Here is a 26953-nt window from a genome sequence, read left to right as displayed (position 1 = left end):
CTTGAATAATTATGCAGTATATACAGTCTGTTATATATTCTTTTGGCCATACAGGCATTGTCAAAGGAGTTATAAAAATAATGAGATTCCTGTAGAGGTTCAATTTCCTGGAGGTGTCTTAAAAGTAATATTGTCTGTATTTAATGTGATATATAAAATGAGAAACCAAGATCTCTGTATTTTGTCAGTCCATATCTATACAATGGCAGACAATGCATTGTATCCTTGCATTCTCTTCTTAGTCTAAGCAGAAACAGTTCAACTTTTAAAGGTTCAAAGGTTCATTTATTATCAAAGTATACAACTTAAAATTCTTCTTCTCCAGGTAGCTATGAAACCAGCGTAATTGCTTCTCTGTACTGTTAACTGCTGGGGTAAAGGTTTCTCTGTAGCTGCAATGTTTGGGTTATGACTAGAGATAATGGGACTTTATCAAATGGGAGAAGATGTTATTCTTTCTTGTATGTCTGTAAGCTGTTGGTTTCACGGCCTTTGGCCAGAAGGTGCGAGGGGAATGAAGAGAGGAGATGTGACTTGAGCGAGTCGGTGGGCTGCCCAACTGGGTGGTCTCCGGGTGGGAGTCCAGAGGTCAGCAACGATCGAAGGAGGATCCGCAAAGAGGAAGCCGTGAGCTCCAACGATCTGTGCGCAGACTGTTTAATAAGATTATTGGCGCCTTTTTCTTTTATATTTTGTTTTCTACTAACCACCTAGTCAAAGTAAGTGTTATAAAATCTTAATTGTCTAACCACACATTGTGTACTGTTTGTTATTTCGGGGTACTGATTTGAAACCGGGGACACATTGCTCCGCATCCACCCAAATGAAAGTTCTAAAGTTTGGCCAGGCAGGGGGTTAGCACCCCTGAGATCATGCCACTAGGCAACATGAGAGTTACACCAAGAAAGAAAAGAAAGGCGGCACTATCATCGACCCCCAAATCCTCCTTCTCAGCAAAAATATGAACAAAAATGGAACAGGCAGATCAACCTCCAAATCCCTCCACCCACACAAAAAAACAAAACAGAATATGCACACCGACCCCCAAACCCCTCCTCCCACACAAAAAAAACAAACAGAATGGAACAGGTGGATCTACCTCCAAATCCCACATCCTGCACAAAAAATCGAACAAAATGGAACAGGTGCTTCGATCCTCGCAAATCCCCTTCCTGCACAATAAAAAACAAAGAAAGATCAGGCGAGAAGTACGGAATATAAGTGAAACTATATGATTTAAAATGTCTGTATTGTGATGGGAAGTCTATAAAACAAGTTAATAAATTTACTTTGTTCACTGCGGTTAAGTTAAAGGTGAACACCATTGTAAGTGTTCAGAGATGATTGATTTGCAAGAGAGAATGAGATCGGTGCAGTCTGACTTACTGCAACAAGTAGTGAAATTTCAGCTACGAAACATCTAGCTTCTATAACCATTACTGTTTGTACATTAATATGTAACTGGAATATGGTATCGATGCATTACTGTGTTGTGAAAAGAGCATTGACCATTTAGCACACCAGAGTAGAGTTTGGAAGCCAACCAGTTTGAAATCACTGGAATGCATAAGAGTGAGGGGTGACCTCATTGAAACCTGTAGAATGATGAAAGGTTTGATAGAGCGGATGTGGAGAGGATGTTTCCTGTGGTGGGAGAGTCTAAGACCAGGGGTCACAAACTCAGAATAGAGGGGCGTCCTTTTCGAACGGAGATGAGGACGGATTTCTTTAGCTGGAGAGAGGTGAATCTGTGGATTTCGTTGCCGTAGGCCACTGTGGAGGTAAATCCTTATGTATATTTAAGGCAGAGGTTGATAGATTCTTGATTTGTCAGGCTGTGAAGGGATTCCGGGGTGGGGGGTGGGGGGCTGATGCTGGAGATTGGAGCTGAGAGGAAAAGTGGATCAGCCATTATGAAATAGCAGAGCAGACTCAATGGGCCAAATGGCCTAATTGTGCTCCTATATCTTATGGTCTATGGTTATAACAGGAAACAAACAATACTTCATTGAATTTTTATTCAAACTCTGAAAATATCTGATCCATTAAATGCTTCACATAAATTGGAAAAATTTGTACTTGGAATCCATAATTCTTAATATTTTTGTGCCCTTAATACAGTTTTTTTCTTCCTTCACAGTGACATGGATTCAGTAGATTTTCCTGGCAAGACAAGAGTCAGTCTTTGGCAGTGGTTGAAAGAATATAGAAGTCTTCCCGCAGAGAATGATGTGAAATCAGTCTGTTCCCAGTCTCCTGTGAAATCCTCTGCAGAACTCCTTGAATTTGAAGGGTTTGTATTACACACTGGTGCCATCATAAAACATTGGGGTGAATATAAATTATTATTGGTACAGAAACATAGAAAATCTACAGCACAATACAGGCCCTTTGGCCCACAATGTTGCGCCGAACATGTACTTACTTAGAAATTACCTAGGGTTACCCATAGCCATCTATTTTTCTAAGCTCCATGTACCTATCCAGGAGTCTTTTAAAAGACCCTATCATATCCGCCTCCACCACCGTTGCCAACAGCCCATTCCACACACTCACCACTCTCTGTGGGAAAAAGCTTACCCCTGACATCTCCTCTGTATCTGCTTCCAAGCACCTTAAAACTGTGCCCTCTCGTGCTAGCCATTTCAGCCCTGGGAAAAAGCCTCTGACTATCCATACGATCAGTGCCTCTCATCACCTTAATCACCTTTATCAGGTCACTTCTCATCCTCCGCCACTCCAAGGAGAAAAGGCTGAGTTCACTCAATCTATTCTCATAAGGCATGGTCCCCAATCCAGGCAACATCCTTGTAAATCTCCTCTGCACCCTTTCTATAGTTTCCACATCCTTCCTGTAGTGAGGTGACCAGAACTGAGCACAGTACTCCAAGTGGGGCCTGACCAGGGTCCTATATAGTTGTAACATTACCTCTCAGCTCTTAAACTCAACCCCACTGTTGATGAAGGCCAATGCACCATATGCCTTCTTAACCACACAGTCAACCTACACAGCTGCTCTGAGTGTCCTATTGACTCGGACCCCAAGATCACTCTGATCCTCCACACTGTCAAGAGTCTTACCATTAATACTATATTCTGCCATCATATTTGACCTACCAAAATGAACCACCTCACATTCATCTGGGTTGAACTCCATCTGCTACTTCTCAGCCCAGTTTCGCATCCTATCGATGTCCCACTGTAATTTCTGACAGCCCTCCACACTATCCACAACACCTCCAACCTTTGTGTCATCAGCAAATTTACTAACCCATCTTTCCATCTCCTCATCCAGGTCAGATTTATAAAAATCACGAAGAGAAGGGGTCCCAGAACAGATCTCTGAGGCACACCACTGGTCACCGACCTCCATGCAGAATATGACCTGTCAACAACCACTCTTTGCCTTCTGTTGGCAAGCTAATTCTGGATTCACAAAGCAATGTCTCCTTGGATCCCATGCCTCCTTACTTTCTCAATAAGCCTTGCATGGGGTGCCTTATCAAATGCCTCGCTGAAATCCACAACCACTGTTCTTCCTTCATCAATGTGTTTAGACACATCCTCAAAAAATTCAATCAGGCTCGTAAGGCACGACCTACCCTTGACAGAGTCATGCTGACTATTCCTAATCATATTATGCCTCTCCAAATGTTCATAAATCCCGCCTCTCAGGATCTTTTCCATCAACTTACCAACCACTGAAGTAAGACTCACTGGGCTATCTCTACTCCCTTTCTTGAATAAGGAAACAAGGTCTGCAACCCTCCAATCCTTCGGAACCTCTCCTGTCCCCACTGATGATGCCAAGATCATTGCCAGAGGCTCAGCAATCTCCTCCCTCACTTCCCACAGTAGCCTGGGGTACATCTCATCCGGTCCCGGAGACTTAATGCTTTTCAGAAGCTCAAGCACATCTTCTTTCTTAAAGTCTATCTTTTCAATCCGCTGTAAGTCATCTGTACAATTGTCAAGATGCTTTTCTGTAGTGAATAGTGAAGCCAAGTATTCATTAAGTATTTCTGCTATCTTCCCTGGTTCCATACACACTTTTCTACTGTCACACTTGATTGGTCCTTGTTGTAACGTGAGTATTATTAACAGTAAGTTAATACCAATTGGGAAGCTGTTGGTAACTAGAAGCTGGTTTCAGGGCTCAGCAGGGTTTTACTTCCGGTGTGCATTGTATGTAGTTCCACCACCCATGCCTCACGAGGTACCTGGAAGCCTCTGTGTTGTAAATATCATTTGCCGTCCTAGATAAAGATGTTCTTTTGGCCATGAACTTGTCGAGTGGTCCTTTTGTAAAGTAGAAGTTGCCACATATTTTTGGCGACAAGGTGAACTGTTTTTGTGGACGTGTCGGCCTGTTTCGAACAGGAGCTGTGAGCGGACGAGGAGCCTCGTGTTCGGATGGCTACGTTTGGGACTATTGGTGCATTTGTGGAGGGAACCGAGGACTGGCTGGAGTACGAGGAAAGGTTGGGACACTTTTTCTGTGCTAATGGAATTTTTGAGGAGGCTAAGAAGCACTCTATTCTCCTGAGCGTGTGTGGGGCAAAGACTTACAAGTTGATAAGGAACTTAGCCACACTGCAGAAACCGAGAGAAATTCCATATGGCAAACTGGTCAAGCTCGTGGGGAACCACCACAATCTGAAGCCTTCGGTGATAGTCCATCAGTTCAAGTTTCACAGCTACGTCCGGAAGCCAGGTCAGTCTGTGGCTAATTTTGTGGCCGAGCTTCGGCAGCTGTCGGAGCATTGTGATTTTGGAGCCGTGTTGGATGACGTGCTTCATGTTAGATTAGTATGTGTCATTAATAATGACATCACACAACACTGCATGCTGGGGGAAACCCCACCGTTGACTGTCAAGAAAGCCCGAGATTGCCCAAGGCATGGAGATGGCTACTAATAATGCCAAGGATATCCAGAAAGGATATGGGGGGGGGGGGGGGGGTCGCAGTTGGCGGCAGTGCTCCGAGTCAGGAGGGAGACTGGTAAACAGGCAAAGCGGGTGGAATGTTTTCGGTGTTGAGGGACGCACTATGCAAATGTTGCAAATTCAAAGATACTGTCTGCCATGCTTGTAGCAAAAAGGGACATTTAGCTAAAAAGTGCAGGAGCTTAAAGGGTAAGGTTAAGCCTGGGCAGGGGAAAGCTCAACAGACTCAGGCAGCCACACAGAAGCAGACGAGGAGGCAGTGCGTGCCTACAACATGTTTGGGGTGGAAACGGATGAGGAACCACCTGAACCATATTACGCCACAGTCACTGTCAGGGGAAAGGACATTAAGTTCGAGATTGATTCAGGGGCTACTGCATCGGTCATCAGCGAGGAGACCTACAGGAGGACACGGGGGTCCAACCTGCCTCCCACCAGACTGTCAAAGCTCAAACTCAGGACCTCTATGGGGCAGCCCGTACCTCATTTAGGGGTGATATATGTGGATAGTTCAGCCGGGGGTCAGAAGGTTGAAGCAGGCTGGTGATAGCTAAGGGCAGTGGGCCCAATCTTTTGGGCCGCAATTGGCTTCACAAAATCCGGCTCAACTGGCATGAAGTTAAGTATGCACGCACGACAGAGGACATTCTGCAGCGGTATAGTAATGTTGTCAGGGATGAACTGGGCACACTGAAGGGCGTGACCGTGAAACTCCATGTCGACCCTGAGGCCGTACCACGTTTTTTTAAGCCCAGGTCAGTGCCCTATGCCATGAAAGGTAAATTCGAGGAGGAGCTGGAACGTTTACAGGGGCTGAGCATCATTGAGCCCGTCCAGTTTTCAAGGTGGGCGGCTCCCACTGTTCCAATTTTGAAGGCGGATAAAATGGTGAGGATATGTGGAGGCTACAAGCTTACGGTGAATCAGGTCTCTAAGCTGGCGGAGTACCCATTGCCACGGGTGGATGACCTGTTTGCAACCCTGTCAGGGGGTAAACTGTTCACAAAGCTGGACATGAGCCACGCCTACCAACAGCTGCTGCTCAGCGAGGATTCAAAGGAGTACGTCACCATCAATACGCACAAGGGTTTATTCAGATACAGTCGCCTGGTGTTTGGAGTGGTGTCTAGCGCCGCCATTTCCCAAAGGACAATGGACTCCTTGGTGCAGGGGATTCCGCATGTAGCAGTGTATCTTGATGATATTTTGATCACGGGAGCCACGGAGGGGGAGCATCTGGCTAACTTAGAAAAGGTGCTGAAGAGGCTCTCAGACACAGGGCGGCGATTAAAACGTGGAAAATGTGTGTTCCTGGCTCCGAGTGTGACCTACCTGGGAGCTGAGGGGCTCTGCCCAGTGGAGGAAAAAGTGAAAGCTATTAAGGAGGCCCCAAGCCCCAAGAACATCACTGAACTCAGATCATTTTTGGGAATGGTGAATTATTATGGCAAGTTTCTTCCGGACCTCTCAAAGGTTTTGGCCCCACTGTATAAGCTGCTTCACAATGACACTAAGTGGCGGTGGGGTGAAGAGCAGGAGGAAGCTTTCAAGAAAGTGAAAGAACTCCTCCACTCAGCGAAGCTGCTCGTTCACTATGACCCAGACAAGGAGGTCACCCTTTCATGCGATGCTTCGCCCTATGGAGTCGGGGCAGTTCTCTCACATGTAATGGAGGACCGTTCAGAGAAGCTTATTGGTTTTGTTTCACGTACCCTGACGGCTGCCGAGAAGAGATATTCACAGCTAGACAAAGAAGGTCTGGCCGTTGTTTTTGTGGTCAAATGTTTTCATCAGTACCTCTATGGACATGTATTCACAATTTATACAGACCATAAACCACTGATGAGCCTTTTTAGGGAGACCAGATGCATCCCACCGCTAGCCTCAGCCAGGATACAGCGTTGGGCTCTCACATTGTCAGCCTACCAGTATACTATCGTGTACAGAGCGGGTGGGGATAATGCAAACGCCGATGCGCTGAGTCGACTCCCTTTACCTGAGTCGACTCCCTTTACCTGAGACGCCTGTTATTACATATGTGCCTCCAGAGACTGTGTTTTCATTGGAGAGGCTGTCCAAGACACCAGTAAAGGCGACCCAGATCAAGCAATGGACAGAGAGGGACCCAGTCCTGTCTCAAGTCAAGACTTTTCTTTTACAAGGTTGGCCCAGAGTCATGGAAGGAGAGGAACTGAGACCTTATGCCAAACGCAAGACAGAACTGAGCCTGCAGGATGGCTGCATTTTCTGGGGGGGTGAGGGTCATCGTGCCTCCCCCTGGCCGTTCACAGATTGTGGAGTAAATTCATGAGACTCACCCAGGGGTGTCTCGAATGAAAAGCCTTGCAAGATCCTATGTCTGGTGGCCAGGAATGGATCAGGATCTGGAGAACAAGGTAAAATCATGCACACAATGTCAGACCAATCAGAACATGCCACCACCAGCTGCTTTGCACCCATGGGAGTGGCCAGTCTACCCCTGGTCTAGGCTACATTTGAACTTTGCTGGCCCCTTTATGGGGCAGATGTTTCTTGTAATGGTAGATGCGCATTCTAAGTGGATTGAAGCTCTCAGCCCCCTCAACCATAGACAAACTCAGGCAAGTGTTGGCAGTCCACAGGTTGCCTGACACTCTGGTCACTGATAATGGCCCGACGTTCACCAGTGAGCTGTTTGGTGAGTTCATGCGGCAGAATGGCATTTGTCACATTCGGACGGCCCCTTTCCACCCAGCCTCAAATGGGTTGGCTGAGCGGGCTGTTCAGACAGTGAAGGAAGGCCTGAAGTGGATGACAGGGGACTCTCTTAGTACCCGGCTTTCACGTTTCCTGTTTAAGTACCGCCTCACGCCACAGACTACGACTGCACACACTCCAGCAGAGATGCTGATGGGGGGTAGGCCCAAGTCAAAATTGGACCTGCTGCACCCGGACATGAAGGCAAAAGTGGAGAGAAAGCAGGAAAAGCAGAAGGAGGGACATGATCAACATGCACGAGGCAGACAGTTAGAACCGGATGACAATGTCTATGTGAGAAACTTCAGCAGTAGCAATAATCAGCAATGGCTACCTGGGGTTATTCTTGAGCAGAGTGGTCCAGTCTCCTATGTTGTTAAGCTGACTGACGGTGTGTTTTCCACAGACATCAGGACCATGTGCACCTGCGTCATGATACAGGCTCCAATTAAACGCTTTCCTAACTTGACTGTTCCTATCCCTCTCCAACGCTATGGTAAAAGAGATAGAATTGTGATCACTGTCTCCAAAATGCTCTCCCACTGAGAGACCTGACACCTGACCAGGTTCATTTCCCAATACCAGATCAAGGACAGTCTCTCCTCTTGTAGGCTTATCTACATATTGTGTCAGGAAACCTTCCTGAACACACCTAACAAACTCCACCCCATCTAAACCTCTTGATCTAGGGAGATACCACACAATATTTGGGAAATTAAAATCTCCCACCACAACAACCCTGTTATTATTACACCTTTTCAGAATCTGTCTCCTTGTCTGCTCCTCGATGTCCCTGTTACTATTGGGTGGTGTATAAAAAACACCCAGTAGAGTTATTGACCCCCTTCCTGTTTCCACCCACAGACACTGAGTAGATAATCCCTCCATGACTTCCTACTTTTCTGCAGATATGACACTACCACTGATCAGAAGTGCCACGACCCCACCTCTTTTGCCTCCCTCCCTGCCCTTTCTGACGATGGTATATTTTGTCAATGGCCATTTCCTGCTTTTGCCCCATTAATTACTGTTTTCAAATAGGTTTATAATGCTCCAACAGCAAAGTATTAATAGGTTAAGGAAAATGTTCCCCCATTGCTATTCTCCTTCCTAATTAGAATGAGTGAAAAATTTCCAGGGCACATGGAAGAATTATAATTTTTTTTGGAAAAGCAGGTGCATTTATGTGGTATTTTTTCAGCTCTGATCTCCAGCATTTTGTATATCTTCTGATATAGCATGTCATAGTATCATGTTTAGGTACTAACTTGATTGGTTCTATTATACATCTCTTTGGCATGCAAATATAGGGCTCGTTTCATGTTATTTGAATTATAGAAGCTATATTACTCTATTATTGCTTGAAACTTAATGCTGAACGCCATTGTTCAGTTGATGAGATGAGTATATTTCTTTCAGTCCTATTGTAAGAGTGATGTGCCATCTGATTCCTCTCAGATTTTTCAGTAGAAGTCTTTCTCTATTCTTAACCTGTTTTCTCCAAGATTAGGAACCCATTATGTTTAACTAATCAGGGAAACACAATTATTTGGCAGTGCTATATATCATATACAAATATAGCATGTTTTAAGGATACCAAAGAGAATGACTGCTTTAATTGTCTGCTGTGGTGACATTGTAATAAAAGGTCCTGTTACCTGAAATGGTTATTTATGGATCAAAGGAATTGATATGTACGTGTGACCTTTGCACATCAATAACATCCATATCCTTAGGGAAAAATGTCTTCAGTGCCTTTTATGACCACCTCATGTGGCAAGGCACATGTGTCAGGCTCTGAAACTTTCCATATTGTTCTTTATTTTCCAAATTAATTGAAATGTTGTCTTCTTCTTACTGACAGCTACTTGAATTTTTATAAAGAAACAGTAGACCTTTTGGTGGAGAACAAGATTGTATCCATGGAACAGATCACCCTCCCCATTGTATCCAAAGCAATTTCTCACCTCTGGCAAGAAATGTCTGTGGAGGGGAAGACAGACATCTTCAACAAATGCTCTCAAAGTGCGTCTTTCTCCCCAGGAGAGCAAATCACCTTGCAGATACCTCTGTCGATAGATTGTTCGATGAGGGACCAAGCCTTAGACAGCCAGGGAGCAAGTGGCTCTTCAGAATCCAATCACGATGAGGTACCTTACCAAAAATGTTTTAAACATGATTAATCAGTTGCTGCCACTAAAAGTCACAAACATTCAGTGATTAAAATGCCCTTTATTCTTTTGGAGATCCCCAGCCAGAAGAATCACAGTGCCAAAGATGATAATGATTGTGTGATTTATGTTCTCTTTCCATATAGAGTGAATGTCCTTCTATTTGTAGATGTTGTGCTGGGATTCTGATAACCTAATAGCACAGAGTGATATTACTCTATTTGTTTTATTTCACTTTCCTTAAAAATTAAGATTTTTTTTGATTCAAGTGCATTTTAGTTCCAAATACAATATTTTCTGAGAAGCTCTGTGAAAAATTACTTAATATGTATTTTGCTATTTTTTATTGAATGCTTACAATCTGAACTTTGTTAATTGGCATTATATTGAATGGTCTTGCATGTATTAATGTTTCTCGAAGACCTACCGCGGAAGGGCTTGAGCAACATCTGTTCTCGTAGCTATGAAACTGACCTTTCAGAAGTTTACAATTATGATTCAGAGGTGGGCTTGCATCCCTTTCCACTACTTTTCTAAACTTCCTAATATGGTGCCATTTTTCACATTGTTACTTGTTCTATTTGGCTCGGCTCATTTAGTTTTCGTCCCAGGGATGTACTTTTCAAGAAGGTTCTTCTGAATCCACTTCAGAAGGTCCTTCCTCTCCTTGTTAGGTCTATTTCACAAGTCCTATTCTCCCATTGTCACTATTGTGGCCCTCTGGACTCTTCTTACAAATTTGTTCATCTTTATCCTCGTGGCTAGTTTATGGCTTGTAGAATAGTCCTCTGGTTAAAGACAAAAACCTTTTAGGCCTCTCCTGCACCTTTCTGGCAGGCATCCATCCCCTCTGCTGTGCTTGCATTCTCGTGAGCTGCAAAGTGACAGTATCCTGAAAGGTGCTATCCACAAAGTGCCCACCCTCGCAAATGGACTGCATTGATTGACACTTGAATTCCCTGTTCAGTGACACTGCATTTGTGGTCCAGAATAGAAGAAATGTCCTGGAGTTTGTATATGGCATAGTCATGAGGTACCTGTCCATGCCCCTACTTATTAGATGAACTCAGCTCACAAAATATTAAAATATTATTACTATTAGTGACGTACCTAACTGTTCATTTCCCAAGTTCTTCGTTTATATCAGAAAATACTTAACTCACTGAAACTGTTTGCTGGACTGTTTTAAAATTTGCCAGGAGTCTGTTCTTGAGCACCTTTTGTGCTCTGGGTTTTGAGCGGGGTCTCAAAGGTAGTAAGGCAAAGTAATTGGGGGAAAAGGGTTGTTCTATGTAGTGATTCCACACTACCAGCCAAATTGCTGAAGGAACAGCCCCTCTGGAATTCATGAAGATGTAGTTTGGTGACAACACTATAAACTGCTTTCAAGCTGTAACATTACTAGTGATTTACACAATTCCAGTATGATCATCATTCAGTCAAATATTGAATTTGACACCATTCATTAATGGAAATTAGATTACTAACCCTAGGATGGTTTTGTGCTTTATTTGTGTAACGGCGAGTCAAAACAACTAATGCCTATTGGTTGGCTGATGACCAATCCTGGGCTGATTTTCACTGATCGGTCATGGTTCTTGGGTAAACTATTTAAATAGTTGTGCTTTGGGATGTACTGTTGAGCTTTGAGGTGTTGATTTTACCGAATAAAGGTTTATTTCGTGTTCTGGTTTGTTCGATCTCCTGGCTTTGGGTCTCATCAGTTGTTACAGGCGATGCGAGGTGCCTTATTGTATTGACAAGGCAATTTCAGCAGATGACTTGCGTGCAATCCTGCAACAGCAGCAAGCTCAGTCAGTAATTGCGACCTTTACCAATTTCCATTTCAATGCCACTTCAGGAGTTAGATTTGAATCCTGGTTCAGACAACGTGAGGATATCTTCTGGGTCAGGTTCACCAGTAAAGACAACTCTTGGAAGACACGCAACACGCTTCGTAATTTGGGTACTGCTGAACATGAATGTTATTTCAATTTCATCCTGTCTAAGAACCCATGTGGCATACCGTTTGATGGAATTGTCCAACAGCTAACAAGCATTTTTGGAGAGCAGTCATCTCTTTTGAGTTTTTGCTAACATCACCGATAAGTTCATCACATATGCTGGGGTCGTCAGCCGCGAACGTGAACAAATCAAGCTGGGTAACATGACTGAATCACAGTTGAAATGTCTGATTTTTTTTTGCAGACCTCAGGCACCTGGTGATGCAGGCATTTGCCAGTAGCTCCGAGCCAGACTGGAGCAGGTCCCTGATATGGCTCAAGAATGTCACTGGTTGATCAACTGGAAACATGATTCCAACTTGGTCAACAGAATGTATCAATGCAGCTTCCAGTGGCCCAGATATCATCACTAGCAGGTCTCTAAGCAGCCAAACACAGCTTGTGGGAACTGTGATGTGCGGCACTATGCAACAAACTGCCAGTATAAGAAACATATTTGCAGACTGTTGTGTGAATGAAGTCACTGGAGAAAAGTACTGGTAGATACAGAACGGCTTCTTTATTCGACAAAACAAGGCACAGCAGACATCATACGGAGACGCTTTCGGTCAAAAGGTCTCCCTGGCCCAACGTGGGACTCGATATTTTATGTGCTAACCATCAAAGGACATTCCATATTTACAATGTATGGGCAATGCTTTCTTTGAAACTACATACAACCTTCACACCTCCTGATTCGCATCAGCATCACAGACATCCAAATGAATTTTAATCAGCATTGTCTAGTCTGATATTCATGGCTTTTAGGAACCCATTGTTCAGAGCTGCACTCCAAATTCAATCCACAGTACATAATCAGATGTGAAGACTGGTAGCCAAAGTCAATTGCTAAATGTATATGTCCTAAACCCAAAAATCACTGTAACACAGACAATGCCAGTACCATGGTCTCAAAGAGGACTTTTGCCATCCTTCAATGCCTTCTAGGCCAGTGAAATACAAGGGCAAGAAGTTTCAAAAGCTCCAAGCAGTTTAATGGTTACGGTCAAAGTTGATTTCACCAATGTATTTATACGTCAACAATCAGTTGGTCAAGACACAACATCAGACATTATCATTATCTCCAAATGCACGTGGCCGCCACTTGGTTCCCCACAGTCAAAACAACTCATCATCCCACTTGCAGTGCATCAGGTGAAACTTTCCAGCTAATTGGCGAACTGCACCGCATGGTGAAGCTGAACGGCAACCAATCTCAGTGGTGTGTGTTCCCTGACAGACCAGCTAGATCTGAATGTCCTTGGCATGGACTAGATGGACAAACTTGATCCTTGGTGCATCCCTCTGGATGAGGTCTGGACAAAGCCATTGGCCATTCAATACATGTCAGTCAATGCCAGTATGTGAGACCATACCACGATTGCAACAGCACTCTGTAGCAGTGTTTCTAGATGGTTTAGATCACTGTAGTTAAATACAAGCAGAACTCCATCTCCATCCAGATGCAAAGCCAGTCATCTGTCCCAAAAGTCTGGTGCCATATGCAGCCTTACCAATCGTGGAGCAAGAGCTAGATCACCTGCAACAAGGTGGTGTGATCAAAGCTGTCAGTTACTCACATTGGGCAGCTCCAGTAGTCATCATCGAGAAAGCCATCCCTACAGTGAAGTTGTGTGCAGACTTCTCAACTGGTCTTAGCGTGGCTCTGGAGACACATCAGTACTCATTACCAGTACCTGCAGATCTTTTCACAAAATTGAACTGTGGTTGTTACTTTGCAAATTTGGACTTCATAGAAGCCTACCACCAGGTAGAAGTGGCGGAATATTCACAGGAGCTTCTCACCATTACTAGACATAAGGGGTTGTTTTTCTTCCTCTGTCTGCCTTTTCAGGTAAAGGTGGCTCCTTCAGTTTTCCATGGACAGCATGCTGAGTGCTGCTGCTTACCTTGCTGACATCATTATGGTGGGAATGGATCAGACAGAACTATACTAATGTCCGGATCACATTTTATACAATCCTCAAGACCTTGGACTGCAACTTTGTGCAAAAAAAAATGCAGCCTCTTGATGTCTCTAATCGAGTATCTTGGATTCATCGTGGATGAGCACGGTCATTGCCCAGATCCCAAAAACATTGCCGCTATCTTAAAGATGCCTCTGCCATCAGATGTCAATGATTTTTAGGTACGATCAGTCCTCCAAGCTGTGCACCAGCTGAGGGAGCCATTCAATACCCTGCTCAACAAGGGTGCCATGTGGAAATGGTACAAACACTCGCAGGAGGTTTTTGATCAAGTGAAAAATTTGCTGTCATCTGACCCTCTCTTGATGCATTTCAACCTAGAGTTGCTAATCGTCATCACAGCGGATGCATCCATCTTCAGGGTACTTGCTCATATCTTTCCTGAAGGTTCCGAGAAAGCTGTCATGCATGCAGCTAGATCTTTGACCTAAGCAACTGACTAAAAGTAACTCATGACAAATTCAAAATCATCTTTGCTGTGAAGAAATTCCACAAGATGCTTTCTGGTAGACAATTCACTCTCCTTACTGATCATAAGCCACTATTGTCCATCTACATGTCTAAGAAAGGCAGCCTGGTGTATACAGCTAACTGCCTACAAAGTTGGGCAATGATGTTATTAGCCTACCATTTTGAATTCAAGTGCACATCAGCCCAGGAACTTGGTCTCCAGACTTATGAATCAGAAGCTTACTGAAAACAAAGGTGCCAGCGTGGCTGCGATTTCAATTGATTGAGAAGTCCACTGGGTTGTATTGGACTCTGCTGAAGGTCTTCCGGTCATGGTTGACAAGATCAGAGTAGAAACGTCTGCAGATCCTCTTCTTCAGAGTATCTCCAGATACCTTGTTGATGAATGGTCAGTCAATGGGTTGAGGAAGATGTCGTGCCCTTCTACCAACATCGTACGTTGCTCTTAGCTGTGAACTCCTGCTTAATGTTTGGAGACAGAATAGTGGTTCCATGAACACTTTGAGCAGAAGCACTGAACCAGTTCCACCATGGTGACCCAGGCATCAATCAAATGGAAGCGTGGCAAGAAGCTTTGTGTACTGGCCAGGTATAGATGAAGATATCACAGCTGGATGCAAACGGTGTACTCAGTGTTCGGTGGCAGCAAGGAATTCAACTACAGCTGATCCACAACCAGGGCCTCGGGCTACCAGACCTTGGATTTGAGTACATATTGACTTTGCTGGCCCAGTCAATGGGTGTATCTACTTAGTCCTGGTTGACACCTATTCCAAATGGCCAGAAGTATTACCTATGAAGTCAAGAATGATAAAGACCTGCAGTTGTTGCATGCTGCAGATCCTCAGCCACTTGGGGATGTTTCTGACAACAGCACCCAATTCGGTGCACAGCAGTTTGGTGCATTCTGCAGAACAGTGGAATTATCCACATATGCTCACCCTCCTATCATCCATAGTCCAAGAGCTGAGTAAAAAGGTTTGTGGATACCTTCAAATGTTCGCTTCTGAAATCAAGAGGGGAAGGAGCATCGGTCGAGACTCACAACACATTTCTGAGTACATTTTGCATCCAGGCCTCAAGGGGAAGTCTCCAGCTGAAGTGTTTTCAGGAAGAAAACTATGCAGTGTTGGATACAATGCCACCACAGCATCCAACATCTGAAACAACTTCGCAACAAAAAAGTGACAGCCTGCAACCACTAACAGTGACTGATCTCCAGCGCAAGCCAGTTGTTCCAATTCAAGTTAACCCTCAACTCAAATCCTACAGGTAATCATCTTCAAGAGGGAGGTGTTACAGTGAACTATTGGTCAGTTGACAATCAATCCCAGGCTGACTTTCACTGATTGGCCGTTATTCTTGACAACAATTGGAATGTTCTTCGGTAAACCGTTTAAATAGCCGAGCTTTAGGTGAACTGTTGGGTTTTTGTAGCTGCGTAGTTTTACTGACTAAAGGTTTATATCATGTTCTGGCTTGTTCTGTCTCATGGTTTCAGGTCTCATCAGTAGTTACAGGTGTGTGAGCAAACTTGCGAAAATTAAGAACGACCCATTTTAACTTAACTAAATCACCTGCAATGTAGTTTACTTCATCTGCTGAGCTACACTGGTCACTTTTTTTTTCCTTTGCATAATAAATAGTCTTGCTTTTCAACCCTTTTCACAGATACTCTTTGAAGATGCATTTGATTTGGCTTCAGGATTCCTAGTCAAATCAGACCTGAATACAGTGACAGGACTAAAGGAGGAAAGCAGGTATCAAACTGTTAACTGTCTTTTGTTCACAATCTTAAAAAAGTGTGTGATGTAGGAAGCAATATAAAAAAATCCTGAATAGATACCAACTTGCGTGTCTGGTTCAAGCTCTGTGACTCCCTAGATAAGGTAGGCACTTGCTAGTGTTTGAGTTCTGCACTTTACTGCCATTTTGTGCATGTGATAGGGTGCAGGAGTACAGTATATGGAACCTGCATTCCGTTCTGATCAGGAGTTTCCCACTTCTGTGTGATATCCCCTTATTTAATACTCTCATCCAAGAGTTACTGCTGATTAGAATCCTTGCCAGACCAAAAAGCATACTGTAAATTTGTGGCACCTCCACTTACACTCCTCGAAATAAATCAGTTTGATGAAACTTTAATGCAATAATGGAACGGTATATACAAAACTATTTATAAAAGATTTCAGTTAATTTTAGTCTAATTATCTATCGCTCCTAAAAATATGAATTTGTCACACTAACCATGTTAATCTGTGAAAATAATTTTTAACTGGCTCGTCCTACCTCTGATCCTCATCAGTTCTATCTTAAATAGTTGTTTACTGTATATCTCGCAGCAGTACCGCTGCCTGTAGCTATAACCTCTGACCTAGCTGAGGGTCTGAACTCTAGTCTCTCCTGGGTTTCGATCTCTGGAGATGAACCTATAGACCTGCCAGTTAATTATGCTCTTCCTGCTTCAAATATAAGGGGTCTGCTTGGCAGTAATGCTGTACAACTCATGTGAATGAGATCTTCTCAGCATTAACACCCAGTCTCCGGTCTGGAATCAGTTAAGGAAACTGATGTAATGTCCAAGGACATACATTAGAACATTTGGACCAAATTTCATCGTGCAAGTGGGAGCAGAGGCATCAATCTATTAACTGGCTTAGGATTCTCGTAAACAATGACTGTGTTCAGTATCATTTTCAGTAAGGTGTTACACAAAGTTAAACAAGCACTTGGGGTATGGAGTGCTGCAACTAGCAAACAAGAAATGGCTTACCCCAACACCTTCAAATCATTGTCGAGGACTTCAGTCAGGCTTGTTTGAAGAAATCTCTGCCCATTTATCATATACGTATCTCCTATAGCAGGAAGGGTCTCAACACGCTCGACCACTGTTCCATACTTAGACCGCATTTCAGGAAATCTAATCATCCAGCCACCTTCCTTCTACCTGCATACAGAGACTAAAGAGCAACTCTCCAGAGATAAGGACAACAAAGAGGTGGTCACAGGGGGCAGAGGAATGATTATGGAATTGCTTTGAGTCGGTGGACTGGGCCATGTTCAAGGGCTCATCAGAAGATATGAATGAATACACTAGAGTTGTCACAGACTTTATAAAAACAGTCGTAGAAGAGTATGTCCCGACAAAACCATTCAGAGCCTTCCCCAACCAGAAGCCCTGGATGTACCAAGAGATCCAAAATCTGCTGAGGACCAGATCAGTGACATTCAGGTCTGGCAACCAAGTAAAATAAAGGAGGTCCAGGTATGATCTCCAGAAAGCCACCTTACCAGTGCAGTGGCAATTCCAGACTAAACTCGAATCACTGAATGAAGCTCGACAGCCATGACAGGACTTGAATGCTATCACCTCCTACAAAAGTGAAACCAAGTGACATGGGTGACAACAAGGTTTTGCTCCCAGATGAGCTCAATGTCTTCTACGTTCACTTTGACTGTCAAAGATGGTCAAAACATGGAGGCACCTTACAGACTCCCACAGCCCCTGACAACCCTGTGATTTTAGTCTCTGAGGCCGACGTGAGAGGGTCCTTCAGGAGGGTGAAGCCACGGAAAGCATCCGTAATACAACCTGTGCTGATCCTGTACTTAATATTAGTCTTCTTCAGTTTTTCAGTGTTTTCTTTCTTGTGGACTATTGGTGGCTGGGTGGTCTGTTAATTTTGTGTGTGTGTGTGTGTGGGGGGGGGGGCGTTTGATGTTCAGTGCTACTATTGTTGTTCGTTCTGCGAGTGAGGTAGGTGATATTGTGGCTGTTTTTTGTTGTGGGGGAGCAGGTCAGTGATTGTTATTGTGGCTGTTTTTTGCTGCAGGTGTGGGGGGGGGTGAATTTTGAGGGTCTGCCAGTATTGTTCCTTTTCTTTTTCTTTCATCAACACCATCGGTCTTTCTGTATTTAATGGCTATCTGGAGAAGCCAAATATCAGAGTTGTATTGTACATGCATTCTTTGACAATAAAATGAACCTTTGATCAACTGGCTGGTGTGTTCACTGATATCTCTAACCTTCACTTCAGCCATCTGAGGTACTCACCTGCTTCAAGCAGGCTTCAATTATACCAGTGCCTAAGGAAGACATGGCAACCTGCCTCAATGACTATCATCCAGTAGCACCTACATCCACTGTGATGAAGTGCTTTGGGAGGTTGGTAATGAAACATATCAACTCCTGCCTGATGACTGACTTTGATCTGCTCCAATTTGCCTCCCACCACAACAGGTCCATTTCATTGGCTCTTCACTCAGCACTGGGAACATCTGGACCCTGGTTCACATCAGGATGCTCGTCTTCGACTACAGCTGAACATTCAATGCCAGTGTGCCCTCAAAACTAATACCTAATCTCCAAGACCTAGGCCTCAATACCTCACAATGCAATTGGATCCTAGATTTCCGTGATCTCCATCAGCAAAAGTACAACACAAGGCTGTGTGCTTAGCCCCATGCTCTACTAGACTTGTACTTATGACTGCGAGGCTAAGTATAGCTTAAATTCTATATTTAAGTTTGATGACAACACCACTATTGTTGGCTGAACTCAAAGTGGAAGGAGATTGATAATTTGGCTGAGTGATGCCACAACAACAACCTCTCATTCAATGTCAACAAGACCGAGGAGCTGATTATTGACTACGGAAGGAGGAAACCAGAAGCCCACGAGCCAGTCCTCATCGGGGGATCAGAGATGGAGTGGGTCAGCAATTTGAAATTCCTCAGAGTTATCATTTCAGAGGACCCATCCTGGATTCAGCATGTAAGTACCGTTACAAAGAAAGCACGGCAACGCCTCTACTTTCTAAGAAGTTTGCGAAGGTTTGGCATGTCATCTAAAACTTTATAAACTTCTATAGATGCACTGTGAAGAGTATATTGACTAGTTGCATCATGGCCTAGTATGGAAACACCAATGCCCAGGAATGGAAAGCCCTACAAAAAGTGGTTGATACAGCCCAGTCCATCACTGGTAAAGCCTTCTTCAACGATGAGCATATGTACATGGAGCACTGTCGCAGAAAACAGTATCCATCATCAAGGACCCACCCCCACCATTCAGAGGAGAATCAGAATCAGTTCAATATCTCTGGCATACATTGAGAAATTTGCTGTTTAATTGCAGCAGTACATTGTAATACATACAACAAAAACTGTAATAAAATAAGTATATATAAAAAATTAAGTAAGTAGTGCAAAAAGAGAAAAAAGTAATAGTGAGGTAGTGTTCATGGATTCATTGTCCATTCAGAAATCTCTTGATGGAGGGGAAGAAGCTGTTTCTGAAATGATGAGGATATGTCTTCAGGCTCCTGTACCTCCTCCTTGATGGTAGCAATAAGAAGAGGACATGTCCTGGATTAATGATGGATGCCGCCTTTTTGAGGCATTGCCTTTTGAAGGTGTCCTCGATGCTGGGGAGGTTAGTGCCAATGATGGTGTTGACTGAGTTTACAACTTTTTTGCAGCTTTTCCAATCCTGTGCAGTGGCCCCTCCGTACTAGATGGTGCTGCAATCAGTTAGCATGCTCGCCACGGTACATCTGTAGAAATTTGTGAGAGTGCTTGGTGTCATTCCAAGTCTCCTGAAACTCCCAATAAATATAGCCTATGTTGTACCTTCTTTGTAATTGCATAGATAGGTTGGGCCAAGGATAGATCTTCAGAGATGTTGACATCCAGGAACTAGCTCACCCCTTCCACATCTGATCCCTCAGTGAGGACTGATGTGTATTTCCTTGACGTTGTCACAGGAAAGCAGCATCCATCATCAGGGACCTCCACCCAGGGCACACTCTCTTGTACAGGAGCCTCAGGACTCGCACCACCAGGTTTGGGAACAGTTACTAACTCTCAACCATCAGGCTCTTGAACCAAAGGGGATAACTTCACTTGCCCATCATTGAAATGTTTCCACAACTCAATTTCAAGAACTCTTCATCTCATGTTCTTGATATTTATTGCTTATTTATTTTTTATTATTGTTATTTATATCGGCACAGTTTGTTGTCTTTTGCACACTGGATGAACCCCCAAGTTGGTGTGATCTTTCAGTGATTCTATTGTGGTTATTATTCTATTATGGACTTATTGAGTATGCCCACAAGACAATGAATCTCAGGGTTGTATATAGTGACATATATGTATAGGGTAATGTAATTGGTGGAAACCTACATAATTCACAACCACCAACATTGAGCTTGGGTTCACTTTAAGGGGCTGGTTTGACGTGATGACGTAATTATGTGAAGCTTGGTTACCATACTTTGTGTTCACTGTTCGGAGTACAATAAATGATTGTTATGGTTTTTCTTAAACATAAAACTTCTCACACTGTTTTATTTGTGTAAACCTTCATTGGAGACTCCGATACTCTAGGATGATCCCAGAGTTATTGAACATGTCAGCCAATGCATTCACTTTGAAACTGCTGGAGTTTTGGGAGCAAAATGCTATGGCTCGGCTTGTACAAGCTGAGGCTCAATTTGCGCTGTGAGAAATCACCACGGACCACACCAAATTTTACTCTGCTGTAGTGTTTCTCAGCAACTCCACAGCTGCGAGAGTGGTAACTCTACTGGAATATCCACCTGCACATGATAAATAGCGATCACTGAAAACTCAGCTTTACAGACTTTTGGACTTAGCGGAGTCTGAGTGCACCAAACAGTTGTCCTCCTTGCCCAGCCTCAGCGATGCTAAGCCATCAGAGCTAATGGACCACATGTTGTCTCTCCTGGAAAATCACCATCCTCGTTTTATTTTTAAAGAACTCTTCATGCAGCAAATGCCTGATCAAGTTCATATAGCCCTTGATAATGTACCTGTGTAGGTCTACAGGGAACTTGCTAAAATAGCAGATAGTCTACACTTGGCCTGAGAAAGGTGCATCATTCCTCCTTTCCCAGTCTCCATATGTCTGGTCAGCAAGGTTTCCAACATAAGCATGTCTGCAAAACATGTTTTTACCAAGCTCGCTTTGGTACGAAAATTAGGAAATGCCAACCGTCTTGCAGATTTGACAGTGCCAATGCATCGGGACATCAGAGGTCTGTGAACACTGTGGGTTCCAGCTGCCAGGGACATCTACTGTTCATTACGGACTCCCTTTCAGGGCCACGCTTCCCGTGTGACATGAGTGCTCAAGTGAGTGCACTGCCAGCATTACCCATTGAGAAGGCAAAGAATGACGATACCTCGCTGGAGGCTGCAAACAACAGCAGGATCCAGACTTACAGGATATGACAGATGATGTTCTGCTTCAGTGGGCAATGTTACAGATGGGACTTCATCTAGACCAAAGTGGATAGTCCATTGCTTGGTGCTGATTTCCTGTGTACCCAAGGATTTCTAGTCCATCTTAAGAACCAGCAGCTTGTAGATGTCAATGACTTTGGGTCTTTACCCTGCTTCCCCAGTAAGTTCCCCACAACAACTCTGTCAAGCACATGCACCACTGCATGTGAGTTTACTCAACTGCTGGGTGAATTCCCAAACCTCGCCAAGCCCACATTCTCCACTGAAGTCACAAGACATGGGGTCAAGCAACACCTTTCTACAACTGGCTTGCCAGTTTATGCTCACACGTGTAGACTGGACCCAGAAAAGCTGACAACTGCGAAGGCCGTGTTTGCAGAAAGACTTGGCATTGTATGCCAGTCAAATGGCCCCTGGGCTTTGCCCTTCCATATGGTCCCCAAGTCCATTGGTGTTTGCCACCCGTGTGGCAATGACTGACACCTTAACAAGGTCACCGTCCCCGATTGTTACTTGGTCCCACACATCCAAGACTTTTCGGCATGTTCAGCCAGAAGGCTAATTTTTTGTGAACTTGACTTAGTTCGGGACTACCATTAGGTGCCTACTAATTTGGCCTGGTTTTTGGGACAAGATTCCCAAAACAGCTGTGATAACCTCATTTGGCCTCATTGAGTTTCTGCACACGCTGTTTGGACTGAAAAATGCAGCAGACTTTCCAATGGCTGACGGACTCTGTATTAAAAGACTTAGATTTTCCTTTTCGTTTACCTGGATGACAAACTTGTCGCTAGTTCATCCAAAACCGAACACGGATCTCAGCTCTGCACACTTTGAGTGCTTAAGCCAACACAGGTTGATTATTACCCCTGGCAAATGCCACCTTCGGTTGTCAACAGGAGTTTTTAGAAGTGGTGAATTTCTATTGCTGCTTCATTCCACGAGCTGCTGAACTTGTGCTCCGCCTGATACCCCTAATCGTGTGCTTGATTGGTCAGTCGACATGACCAGAGCATTTGATCATACCAAACGAGCTCTTTCTAACGCAACCCTACTGGCACTAGCCATTGCTACTGGCACTTCAGACTGTGCTGTGCATGAACAGCTGGTCGGAGGCATGTGGCTGCCACTCACTGCCTTCAGCCGGCAGCTCCACCCTGCCGAAAGGAAGTACAGCACGTTTGACCGTGAGCTTCTCACTCTCTATCTGGCTGTCCGCCATTTTCATTTTCTTCTAAAGGTATCAGACCCTTGGGCTGCACAGGTCAGCAATGCCTGCAGTACGTCTCAGAGTTCACAAATGATGTACAAACCATATCAAAGGGAAAATTAATGTTGTGGCTGATTGTCTTTCATGGCCAGCCATTGAGGGTGTACACATAGGGGTTGACTATACTGGCATGGCAGCTGACCAAGCTACTGACCCCTAGGTGCAGCCTTACTGAACAGCAGTCATGGGCCTGTGGTTGGCTGACATTAAGTTCAGGGAAGCTGGGGTTTCTCTCTTCTGTGATGTCTCAACGAATCACTCTCGCCCCATAGTGCCCGCAAACTGGAGGCAGACTGTTTCGGCTCCATACATGGCTTCTCGCATCTTGCTGGAAGGCCTCACAGAAACTGGTTGTACTAAAGCTGGTGTGGCATGACGTTAGAAGGGATATATGTGATTGGAGTACAGCCTGTGTGGAATGCCAGTGGGCAGAAATTAACTGCCATGTTTAGGCACCGTTGGCTGCTTTTGAGATGCCTAGGTGGTGGTTTGACCATGTCAATGCGGACCTTGTTGGTCCTCTTCCTTCCTCTCCCAGTTTCATGCACCTCCTTACCATGGTGGACCTGGCATCGACAACAGCCGAAGACATGGCCCGGGCATTCATCAGCACCGGGGTTGCTCGGTTTGGCACCCCTGACCGAGGTCCCCAGTTCACATCAGACCTCTGGGCTGCGATGGCCCAGAACTTCACACCACAGTGTGTCACCCGCAATCCAATGGTCTATGCAAGCAGATTCTCTGTTCCCTAAAGGCTGCTCCGAATGCTTCCCTGAACGATGAGTGTTGGCATGATGGCTTCCCGTGGGTCCTGCTGGAGCTCAGAACTGCTCCAAAAGAGGATCTACAGTTGTCTGTGGCTGAGTTACCATAAGGGGAGCCATTTTGAGTGCCAGGTGATTTTATTCCTGACGCCATGACCGCCTGGTTGGCCTCTCAAAACCTGTTCCATGGTTTGGATTGGAGAGAAAAGACTTTTATCACAGATAAGAGGGGTAACCCCGAATGTATTTCAGTATATTGCCTTTAACCGGCCCTGCAAAGATTTTCAGTATTCCGCTACTCTGCCCCTGTCATCACACGACCATGAGTGTGTCAATACACCTCTGGACAAGCCAGAGGCACCTGCTGTTCCTCCACCCATGGAACACAGGGCCAAAGCCAGGCAGCTCGTCCGAGCTCCAGACAAGCTCACTACGTCAGTTTTAGTGAATTCTGGGGGGGCCTGTGTACCCCAACATAGAGTTGGGGTTCACATTAAGCAGCTGGTCAGCCATGATGATGTAATTACGTGAAATTTGGTTACTGTGCTTTGTGTCCAGTGTTTGGAGTACAATAAATGACTTGTTGTGGTTTTTCTTAAAGATTAAATGCCTTACGCCATTTTATTTGTGAAAAGCTACATACGTACTTTGACAATAAATTTACTTTGAACTCAAACAACTGATCAATCTCATTCCTGTATGCCTCCTTGTCACCATCTGAAATCTGCCAACGATAGTTATGTTTTTGGCAAATTTATAGATAGTGTTTGAGCTGTGCCTAGCCACACAGTTGTGGGTGTAGAGAGAGTTGAGGCTAAGTATGCAACCTTGAGGTGCACCAGTATTGATTGTCAGCAAGGAGGAGATAATATTCGAATCTGCAGTGACTGGTCTCATGGTGTGGAAGTCTAAGTAAGATCCATTTGCAGACAGGGGTACAGAGGACAAGGTTTTGGAGCTTGTTGGCTGGTACTGAAGGTATGATTGTATTGAACACTGAGCTATAATCAATAAACAGCCTGACGTAAGTATTGCTATTATCCAGGTGATCAAAGGCCGATTGGAGAGCCAGTGAGATCACATCTGTTGTAGATGTATTGTGGCAAGAGGTAAATTGTAGCAAATCTAGGTTTTTGCTTAGGCAGGAGCTGATTCTGATCATAACAAACCTCTTAAAGCACTTAATCACATTAGATGTGAGTGCAACTGGGTGATAGTCATTGAGGAAACTCATCTGCTCTTCTTGGGCACTGGTATGAGTGTTGCCCTTTTGAAGCAGACAGGAACCTCCAATTGCAGCCGTGAGAGACTGAAGATGTTCCGAAACACTTCTGCCAGTGGTTGGCACAGGCTTTCAGGCCCTTATCAGGTACACCATCAGGGCCTGACATCTGGCAAGGATATAGCCTTTTGAAAGATGATCTGATGTCAGCCCCTATGTGTATGGCCTCAATGGCTGGCCATGAGAGCCAATCAGCCCACAGCATTATTTTTCCCCTTGATATGTTGTATATCATTTGTGAACTCTGAGATGTACCGTAGGCCTAGTGGCAGACCAAGGGTCTGATACTTTGGCCATCGTGTGTACAAAGAGTTTGGGTATAGGGCATGCTCCCCAATCCAGGCAACATCCTTGTAAATCTCATCTGCACCCTTTCCACAGTTTCCACATCCTTCGTGTAGTGAGGTGACCAGAAATGAGCACAGTACTCCAAGTGGGGTCTGACCAGGGTCCTATATAGCTGCAATATTACCTCTCCGCTCTTAAACTCAATCCCATGGTTGATGAAGGCCAATGCACCATATGCCTTCTTAACCACACAGTCAACCTGCGCAGCAGCTTTGAGTGTCCTATGGACTCGGACCCCAAGATCCCTCTGATCCTCCACACTGCCAAGAATCTTACCGTAATACTATATTCTGCCATCATATTTGACCTACCGAAATGAACCACCTCACACTTATCTGGGTTGAACTCCATCTGCCACTTCTCAGCCCAGTTTTGCATCCTATCGATGTCCCACTGACAGCCCTCCACACTATCCACAACATCCCCAACCTTTGTGTCATCAGCAAATTTTCTAACCCATCCCTCCACTTCCTCATCCAGGTCGTTTATAAAAATCCCGAAGAGAAGGGGTCCCAGAATAGATCCCTGAGGCACACCACTGGTCAACAACCTCCATGCAGAATATGACCCGTCTACAACCACTCTTTGCCTTCTGTGAGGAAGCCAATTCCGGATTCACAAAGCAAGGTCCCCTTGGATCCCATGCCTCCTTACTTTCTCAATAAGCCTTGCATGGGGTACCTTATCAAATGCCTTGCTGAAATCCATATACACTACATCTACTGCTCTTCCTTCATCAATGTGTTTAGTTATATCCTCAAAAAATTCATCAGGCTAGTAAGGCATGACCTGCCTTTGACAAAACCATCCTGACTATTCCTAATCATATTATGCCTCTCCAAGTGTTCATAAATCCTGCCTCTCAGGATCTTCTCCATCAACTTACCAACCACTGAAGATGTTAGAGCAAAAATCAAGGCAGCAAAGGGAAGAATTCACGAGTTCATTTATAGTGAGTACCAGGTGCTAATAATCATAAATAAAAGAAATGACTGGCTACATCAGAAGGATAGGCATGTTTGATTGCACAGAAGATAACTGGTTGCTGTACACTGAGCTAACTGAGCAGTATTTTAAAGCAAGTAGAGTAACCAAAGAGAAACAAGTACCAGTTTTGCTGAGTGCATTGGGTGGAAAGCATACAGTTTGTTTAGAAATTAACTGTTTCAACCTAATCAGCCAAAATGAACTTTGCTGATATTGTGAAAGTAATACAAGAACATTTAGAACTGAAATCATTGTTGATTGCAGAATGTGTTAGGTTTCATAAATAGAATCAAAGGGAAGGGGAGCCAATTTTAGCTTATATGGCTGAATTGAAGAGATTATCTGAGCATTGTCAGTTTAGTGTTGGGCTTAATGATGCACTGAGAGATTGTTTAGTTTGTGGAATCCTACAAGAAATCATTGTGCTACCTGAAGAGCAGTTGAGATGGCAACAGCAGACAGAGGCACAATGGAGTTGCAGTCAGGAATGAAAATGAGTGTGTACAAAATCATAGCATCTAGAGGGGGGCTTGCCTGTCCGAACAAATTGTGTTACCATTGTGGTAGGCGCTCACATACACCAGAGCAATGCAGGTTCAAAGCTGAAACTTGCAGAAAATACAACAAAGTATAATGCATACAAAGAGCATGTTGGACAGACAAAAATAAATGGACTGTACAGGGAAGAGAAAAAGTCCAGTTGCAGTTTCACAAAGA

General features: G+C 44.3%; 1 protein-coding gene across 1 annotated transcript in view; it reads left to right on the top strand.

Annotated features, from left to right (window-relative positions):
* Positions 1 to 26953, top strand: part of LOC140734032 (stimulated by retinoic acid gene 8 protein-like) — an 80667-nt gene that overhangs the window by 11507 nt on the left and 42207 nt on the right. The window contains exons 5-7 of the mRNA XM_073057611.1: positions 2141 to 2293; positions 9548 to 9833; positions 15988 to 16076. Of these exons, the coding sequence (XP_072913712.1) occupies positions 2141 to 2293; positions 9548 to 9833; positions 15988 to 16076 (528 nt within the window). The remainder of the gene's footprint in view (positions 1 to 2140; positions 2294 to 9547; positions 9834 to 15987; positions 16077 to 26953) is intronic.

Source organism: Hemitrygon akajei, chromosome 10 (genome assembly GCF_048418815.1).
Source record: "Hemitrygon akajei chromosome 10, sHemAka1.3, whole genome shotgun sequence".
Classification (NCBI taxonomy): domain Eukaryota; kingdom Metazoa; phylum Chordata; class Chondrichthyes; order Myliobatiformes; family Dasyatidae; genus Hemitrygon; species Hemitrygon akajei.
The sequence above is the reverse complement of the archived record's forward strand: the minus strand, read 5'-3'. Positions and strand labels throughout refer to the sequence as shown.